An 8621-nucleotide genomic window follows, 5' to 3' on the forward strand; every position below is an offset into this window, starting at 1 on the left:
TGCATTGGAAGGCGGATTCCTAACTACTAGACCACCAGGCAAGTCCCCAAAAGGACTTTAGTTTCATGCACTTGGCTAGTTTGCAAGAAACTGGCCCAGCATCTGCCCATACCAGGAGGTAGAATAGCCTGTGTTCTTTTTGGCAAGGAAGACAGAGAACTGATTTCAAGAGAACCAGGGGGTACGGCACCTTTGAAATTCCACACACGATGGTGTGGAAAAGCTGCTTGGACCCTCGCGTGTGCCGGCAGCGCCCTCTGGCTTCTGATAAAGGCATGTTCTAGAACCACAGCTGAGGCCCCCGTGTGTTCCAGGTGGTGGAGAAGCTGATCCGAGGCCTGGCCATGGAGGACAGCAGAAACATGTTCGCACTCTTTGAGTACAACGGACACGTCGATAAAGCCATCGAGAGCAGGACCATCGTAGCAGATGTGTTAGCAAAGTTTGAAAAGTAAGTTCCTTCTCCCCGAAGTGCCAGCAGATTAGAGGAAAGAAGAGAAAGGGTTTGAACTTCTATTCCATTTTCAGCTTCAGCGCGTGTTCGAATCAGTCTCATTTTACCTGTGTTGAAGCATTTTTAATTTCTCATCTCTCTCTGCTGCCTGTTTCCCTATAGAGCCACTGTCTCAAATAGGATTCACTCATCCTTGTTCCTCTGCCCCATTCTTTCTCTCAGTCCCCTGTTGTTCCCATTATCTCTGAATTTTCTGATTTTCTCAGATCTTCACTTGTCATTAGCTTTGAAGCTGGACGAGTAGACAGAAGCCAGCTTATAAACTCTTCAAACCCCACTTAGTATCTCTTGGACCTACAATATTCACAGCCCCCAAGTAACACAGAAGATATTCCTACTTTAGAAAGATGCTAGTGCCAATAACAAGACTTTGGCCAGGCTGGGCCCTCGCCCTCCCCGACTGCATAAGGGGCAGAAGCAGCTTTAACTTAGAAATGTGGCAGGAGACCACGAGGTTTACAGCAGCCCCAAACTTCAAGTCTCTGAGAAGTGACATCCTCTCTTCTGGGTGGGCCTGGTCTAAGTGCTTTGTTGGAAATAAGCCAAAATGGGGAAAAAAAAACAAAACAGACATTTCTACTTTATGTAAACACAGCTTCCCTGCTATTCACGTCAGTTTTTGTTCAGGTTGGGTTTGTTTTTTTTTTTTTTTTTTGCTGCGCTGTGCGCTTGCAGGACCTTAGTAGACCAGGGATCAAACCTGGGCAGTGGAAGGGCAGAGTCCTAATCGCTGGACTGTCAGGGGAATTCCTCAGGTCAGTTGTTATAAATATTTGAGAGCTGTCAAAGGGAATGAAGGAATAGGCTTTGTTTCTTTTCTTCCTCTGAATGCATCAGAATGCTTAGCTGGAACTAACCAGAGTGGGCACTCAGAAAATACTCGTTAGCTCAGTTTAACTGAAGGCTGCCTGTTTGTTGTCTTTAAAACTAGGATGAAAGCATATTTTTCGCCTCTGGATAAGTTAGCAGGGTTCACCCTGGCTCTGTTTTCTCTCCCACCATCCCACCTCCACACTCTGCTCTGAGCCCAGATAGGGTGTCTGAATCCTGATGTAGAATACATCCCATGCGCTGATGGCCCTGTGGGTCACTCATGGCCCGTATCCGGTTTTACTCCTTGCGTGTCTCTCCGCTTGTCTGTAGGCTGGCCGCCACTTCAGAGGTGGGCGAGCAGCCCTGGAAATTCTACTTCAAACTTTACTGCTTCCTGGACACAGACAACGTGCCAAAAGACAGCGTGGAATTCGCCTTTATGTTTGAACAGGTAAATGGAGTTCTTAGGTTCCTTTGCAGACACGCAGGGGTGAACCCATTCATACCCTTCTCAGGTTAACTGCTAGTCCTTAGACCCCAGGCATGGCCGTAGAATTCTCAGCGTCACCAGTGAGGGATGCTCTTTTATTCACTGGTAGAAGGAAACTTGGGTACGTTTCATATGAATGCCTGTACCAGGAACTGTCCGAGTTGGGGATAGGGAGGAGTGAGAGGGAGAGGAAATAATAAATACACGTTTTCAGTGGTACCCATTGCCAGGGAGAAATTTAAAGCCACAAAGGGGTGTTAGGGTACCATTTTATGGAAGATGGCATTTGAGAGAAATCCTGATGGTTTGAGGGAGCAAGCCAGGTGGGTGTCGTGTCACACGGCAGTGTCTCGCCCCATGAAGCCATCGACTACTTCTTCACAGGCCCACGAAGCCGTCATCCATGGCCACTACCCGGCCCCCGAGGAGAACCTGCAGGTGCTGGCTGCCCTGCGGCTCCAGTATCTGCAGGGGGATTACGCACCGCACGCCCCGGTACCGCCCCTCGAGGAGGTCTACTCGCTGCAGAGGCTCAAGGCCCGCATCAGCCAATCCACCAAGAGCTTCACGCCGGGGGAGCGGCTGGAGAAGAGGCGCACGAGCTTCCTGGAGGGGACCCTGCGGCGGAGCTTCCGGACGGGCTCCGCGATACGGCAGAAGGCAGAGGAGGAGCAGATGGTGGACATGTGGGTCAAGGAGGAGGTGTGCTCCGCGCGGGCCAGCATCCTGGACAAGTGGAAGAAGTTCCAGGGCATGAGCCAGGAACAGGCCATGGCCAAGTACATGGCCTTGATCAAGGAGTGGCCTGGGTACGGGTCGACGCTCTTCGACGTGGAGGTGAGAGCGGGCTGCTGCTTCCTGGACCAGGCTGCACACCTGTCAGTGTGACCTCGGTCAAGGTCAAGGGGAAGGAGGACTGGGTGGAACACGTGGCTCTCTTACCCTCTGAGGTTGCGTGCATGCTAAGTCGTTCGGTCATATCAGACTCCTTGTGACCCTGTGGACTGTAGCCCACTGGGCTCCTCTGTCCATGGATTCTCCAGGGGTGAATACTGGAATGGGTTTCCATGCCCTCCTCCAGGGCTTCTTCCCCACCCAGGGATCAAACCCGTGTCTCTTATGTCTCCTGCTTTGGCAAGTGGGTTCTTTACCACTAGCGCAACCTGGGAAGCCCTGCCTTGTAGGTTAGAGCTCCCCAGTTTTACCCTTCACACCCTCCTGTACCCACCCAAAGTATTCTTCCTCCTTTTCAGTAATTACTTGTAATGTTAGAAGCAAGTGGAAAATTAAGATATTATTTATTCTTAAGTAACTGACTCTCATTCAAGCCGTACACCCAATGAAAAAGTGCTGGTAAAAATCTGCATTAAAGTTTTTAAAAATATCTTAGCAGTATGTCCATAAAATTAGAAAATTTGGATACACTTGGATTTTAATTGTTTTTCCCATGACTATTTGTAGGGAAAAATTTCTTTTACACAATTGGAATTTGGCTAAGTTTGCATCAACCCAGTACTGATTCATATCCTTTTTCTTTTTTTAAGTAGACCATTTATTGGAAGAGAATTTTATTAATGATCAAGATCAAGCCTTGACAAACTGCAGCCTGAGGGCCAAATGCTGCCTGCCTTCTTTTTTTTGTAAATAAAGTTTTATTGGAATACAGCAGTGCTTTCTTTTATGTATTTTTCTCTGGCTGTTTTCAGGCTGAAATGACAGAGTTGAATAGCTGTGATCAATACCACAAAACCTAAAATGTTTGCCGTCTGTTCCTTAACAGATAAGTTTGCCAACTCTTGGTCTAGATGAGCATCTATTTTTCTTATGATCAGAGTCATTCAGCATGTTATTTGTTGACTTTTAAAGAAGGCTTTATAAAACCCTAAATATTGATCTCTATTCCATGAGTTTTCACTGGATGCCATCTTTGGGTGGATGGGTTGATTGGTTGAGTCGGTTACATTTGTTTTTAAGTCAGGTGCTTTGTACAAGTACCTTGTCTCCTGTGTCACCGATGCGTATCCCTCTTGCGTCCCATTGACTGGTGGTGTCATCCCTATATCCCAGCTCCTATCTCTCTCCACTTATGTGTGCAAAAAAGTCTGTTGGTAAACGAATGAGATCAACCACCATACACACAAAAGGCCATTGCTGCTACTTGTCACAAGATGTATTTTGCAGGAGGAGCTGAAACTGCACAGCACATATTTGGAGAATTTCCCTCTATGATCCTAGATTTTGTATTTGAAGAACACCCATCCAAAACAGGATTGAGGCGGAACTAGAGATAGACAGGAATCCCCAGGCGGCATTAGTGGTAAAGAACCCCCCTGCCAGTGCAGGAGATGTAAGAGATGCCAGTTCCATCCCTGGGTAGGGAAGATCCCCTGGAGGAGGGCATGGCAACCCACTCTAGTATTCTTGGCTGGACAATCCCATGGACAGAGAAACCTGTTGGGCTACAGTGTGTAGGGCGCAAAGCGTCAGACACAGCTGAAGTCATTTAGCATGCAGCAATAGGCTGCTTGATTTGATGGGAAATTACTGTCGAGTTTCTCGCCTGTGGCCACCTTCACATAGCTAATTCACATGGCCAAGACAGTGGTGATGTTGAGAGGTGGAGAGTCCAAGCAAGATGCTGAATTTACCAGTTGGTGTTCTCCAAATGCATGGGGTTGATGAGTTGGTCAGAAATCAATCAAGGCAGTCAGAGAGCTACCATTTCTCACGTCTTGTATTTCAGTTGCCCTCTGCATAAAGACACATTGAATGTGTTCAGTACACCATGCAGAGGGCTGGGCTCAGAGCCCTTCTTGTGGTTTCTGTGTCCTGTTTCTGACTTTGCTGATCTGATCTTGCCCCAACTCTTGCCCGCCCCCCAGTGCAAGGAAGGTGGCTTTCCCCAGGACCTCTGGCTGGGCGTCAGCGCCGATGCGGTCTCTGTCTACAAGCGTGGGGAGGGGAGGCCATTGGAAGTCTTCCAGTACGAACACATCCTCTCCTTCGGTGCCCCCCTGGCCAACACCTACAAGATCGTCGTCGATGAGAGGGAGCTGCTCTTTGAAACCAGTGAGGTAAGAGGCAAACCTTTCGTCCGTGGCCTTGATGAACTAGCAAGACAACATCCCAGTTCCTGATGCCTTTGACCAAATAGCTTTATTTGCATATTTCGCTCTAAGACATAGGAAAATACAGTATGGTGGTCCCTCCCCTGCTGCAGGTTTCTCACAGGCCAAAATCTGACAGTCCCACGTTTCTTCTGTATACCTTTGCAATGGAGAAATTTGGTTTTCAGCTGTCAGGGGATTTTACCCTTGCAGGAAAAGAAGAGAAAGGGAAGTGACATAGAAATGAAGAGATTTGGTTTCCAGCTGTCAGGGGGGTCTTACCCTTGAAGGAGGAGAAAGGGAAGTGACATAGAGGTCCAAAAAATTATATATAATTTGGCAATAAAGCCTTGCTAAAATTATTAGACAAGGTGGCAGTGGATCACAGCCATGAGACTAGGGCCAGGCAGTGTCCACGGAGCAGGAGGGAGTGAGTGGCAGCCCATCCTGGGAAGAGCTAATTCTCACAATAAAAAATCACAAAACACCCCTGTATATATGCCATCCTACTCCAAAGCATAAAATGTAGTAGTAATCATGATGAGAATGCAGGAAGCCTGTTGAGGTCTCCACACAGTGAGCTGCCAGCAAGCAAAGGTGAGAAATGGGCGTGAATCCCAAGTGAGGGTGAGGTGCTGGGAGGTGATGACTGGACCACAGATGTGGTGCAGGAGGTGTGCGGTGGGGTGGAAGGAGGGTCCCTGGTGCCCGGCTGCTGGGTTTGGTCAACTCCAGTAGAGAGCAGAGAACCGCTGTGAGATCTTTGTGCATGGTGTGTTAGGACAGTGCTTTTACAGGGATGTCCAGTGGGATTAGAAGGAAGAGCGATCAGGAAGACGGAAGCCAGTTAGGATGTCTCTGCAGGGACCCAGGCCAGCCATCGGGAGGAATGGGCCGGAAAGGGGCGGCAGTGAACACACCATGAAAGAGCCCCTGCACGTGCAGAGTCTGCAGGGAGCAGAACCTGCGTGGGTGGCTCTTGGTGGGGTGGGAGGTGGTGGTCCCCATTTCCGCCCGCCGCCCCCCGGCCCTCAGTTCTGTTTCTCCAGCTGTAATCACGAGATGCTGACTGGCAGGATGGGATCCAATCTTTAAAAGCTGTGATGTGGGCTCTGTTGTGTTGCCCTTATTTTCAATGGGGACAGTCATCCCAGCCCTGATCATACCAAGACCCTTAATGTGATTAGGTGGGGGGCTTTATTTTACCTGCAAAATGCGACAGTTTTACATCAGGCAACCACCAGGTGGCGCAGTGGAAGGACGAGGCCACGAGTCCGTTCTCCCCACCAGGAGCAAAAGGGCAAAAGCAGTTGAACTTTTGGCTGAATTCGTGGATTCACACGGGGCAGGTTGCTGGCTTTTGCAGGCGGGACGGACCCCCGCTTGCCCGCGCTGGGCGGAGGGTGTCTGATTGTTAGCCTGGGCGCCCTGGCCTTGCGGACACTTGGTGACCGTGGTCCGACTCTGCTCCCCCGGCAGGTGGTGGACGTGGCCAAGCTCATGAAAGCCTACATCAGCATGATCGTGAAGAAGCGCTACAGCACCTCGCGCTCCGTGAGCAGCCAGGGCAGCTCCAGGTGAAGGCAGCCTGAGTCCACGCGAACTCAAAACCTGCACGCGCCACCCTGCTCCTTGGCCCCCGCCGGCTCCCGCGTCTGCAGTCTGAATTGCGGCCGCCCCAGACTTTGCAGAAGCCCCTCGTTGGAGAGAGGTGTCTTGGGGGACCTTTCGCCCTGTCCATTCCAGCGATCGGTGTATTCAGCTGTACCACCTTAACCCAGTGTCCAAAGCTTTACTTCTCTAGGTGACACATGCCTTAAAAAGAGAGGAAACGAAACCCACGCTGCCACCAAAGCAGCCGGAAGTGCCTTAACTCCGTGGAGCCGACATGAACCCCCCGTAACTGTGCTACTGAAGGGAGATAGATGCTCGCCCCTGCTTTACGGGAAGGCTTGCTGAGCTTGGGGTGGGGGAGGGGCGTCGATCCATCAATTCTGCACTAACCTCCCGATGGCCTGATTTCCCCTGGGAGGGAAGGTGAGGGAGTTGGGGAGAGGGACGGAGAGAGAGCGTAAGAGGATGGTCTGTTTTAGGTGGAGAGCTGCTGGCAGCCTTCCTCACAGACGCCTATTAACTTCTTCTCTGTTTCATCTTTAACGTGCATGCGCTTGCCTGTGCACGCATGTGTTCATAAACACATCACTTTCATCATTGTTCCGCGAGCCTTGAAAGCGAAGGGAAAGAGGATGTGCAATGAATGGTGTAGCATCTGTATATTTTAATCGTTCAGAGTCAAGAGTCCTCAACTGTTACTTTGCAAGGTGGTTTTACTAACAACCCGGAATCCTGGATTTTTCCTGTCTTTGCTGTAGTTCGAAAGCCACATTTTTGACTCCAGTTTGTATTACATGTAGCAAAGTCTGCAGTCTGTGTCTGCTGTATTATAAACAGATGTGCAGCCTGCAAATAACTGTATTTATAAACCACTCTTAAACAGCTGGCTCCAAGGCTGCTTTTAGAACTGTATGAAGTCACTTTGGAGTCTTCAGTTTCTAAGAGATTTAAGTTAAAAAATGTTTCCTGGAAGGTTAGCTTGAATCACTCTGTGGATAGATTGTGACTTAACCCTGTTTGAATATGAGGGAAAGCTGTCACCTTCCTTGAAAGCAACTTGAGCAAATCTTTAAAGGACCCTGACATTCAATGCTGAGGCTTTAATAAAATACACACCTATTTTATCCCAAGTTTATAATGGTGGCCTGAACAAGGCCCCTGTAAATAAATCAGCATTTATGACCAGACAAAAGATAATCTGGTCTTGGACTTCTATTTTTATACAGAAAACTTGTAAAGACTTAGGCCAACTAAGTCTACCCACCAAGAGAAGAAACTTGCCTTATCCCTATGGATAGCCATGCGGAATCATTGTTTCTTGGCTCAAGAAAGTCTGACAATAAAAGATACTAGCTAACGTTCAGTGTCTTTTCTTTATGGGGTGGCTCTCAATACCACATGGGCTTTGTGTTTTTGTTGGGTTTTCATTTTAATGCTTAAGGCTTCAAAGGGCCAAAGCTGTGTGTTTCATGCACTTGATCATCAGGACTATATGTCAACCACGTCGTCATTTCAGCAGCTTTTTAGACACAGAGCATGACCCCAGAAAGCGGAGAAGGTAAACACCAGGTTCAGTGAAATCGCAGAATTCTGAGGACTTGAATTGCGGATGTTGGACTGTCTCCTGTAGCGGAGCCCCAAGACACCTGATGGCGGAGCCTCTGTCCCGCCACCTGCTTGCAGCCCCACTCACCTGCTTGTGAGCAGAATACACAGGGAATTGGTTTAGCGACCGATTTCCCCCAAAGAACCTACACAGGCTCCTCAATCAGACGTGGCATGTGACGTCACTGGTCCCCCCAGTGTCCTTCTCATCACCTGTGTGTCCTGGAGCTGCCGCCTCCCAGGAGCGATCAGGAGGTGATCCGAAGCCAAGTGCCCCCCAGCACTTGGCCTGGAGGTGACCAAACAAAAGTGAGCTAAGACTCCGGTATTTTATTTTTGTCACTGTTTTTATTTCAGGCCCCAAGAGCAGCCGGCAGAAGTGCCTTTTCCCCTACTGACCACTCAGGACCGCCTCTATAATTTCTCATACCCCAGAAGGGTGCCCCACGCCCCCAGTCACATAATGAGGAAGTGGGCA

General features: G+C 49.2%; 1 protein-coding gene across 1 annotated transcript in view; it reads left to right on the plus strand.

Moving 5' to 3' along the window:
• MYO10 (myosin X) overlaps positions 1 to 7895 on the plus strand; it is a 259996-nt gene extending 252101 nt beyond the window's left edge. The window contains exons 37-41 of the mRNA XM_070774825.1: positions 315 to 451; positions 1658 to 1778; positions 2202 to 2654; positions 4700 to 4891; positions 6404 to 7895. Coding sequence (XP_070630926.1) covers positions 315 to 451; positions 1658 to 1778; positions 2202 to 2654; positions 4700 to 4891; positions 6404 to 6505 — 1005 coding nt within the window. The 3' untranslated portion in view covers positions 6506 to 7895. The remainder of the gene's footprint in view (positions 1 to 314; positions 452 to 1657; positions 1779 to 2201; positions 2655 to 4699; positions 4892 to 6403) is intronic.
• The last annotated feature ends 726 nt before the right edge of the window (positions 7896 to 8621 follow it).

The sequence above is a fragment of the Bos indicus genome, chromosome 20 (assembly GCF_029378745.1).
Source record: "Bos indicus isolate NIAB-ARS_2022 breed Sahiwal x Tharparkar chromosome 20, NIAB-ARS_B.indTharparkar_mat_pri_1.0, whole genome shotgun sequence".
NCBI classification, from domain to species: Eukaryota; Metazoa; Chordata; class Mammalia; order Artiodactyla; family Bovidae; genus Bos; species Bos indicus.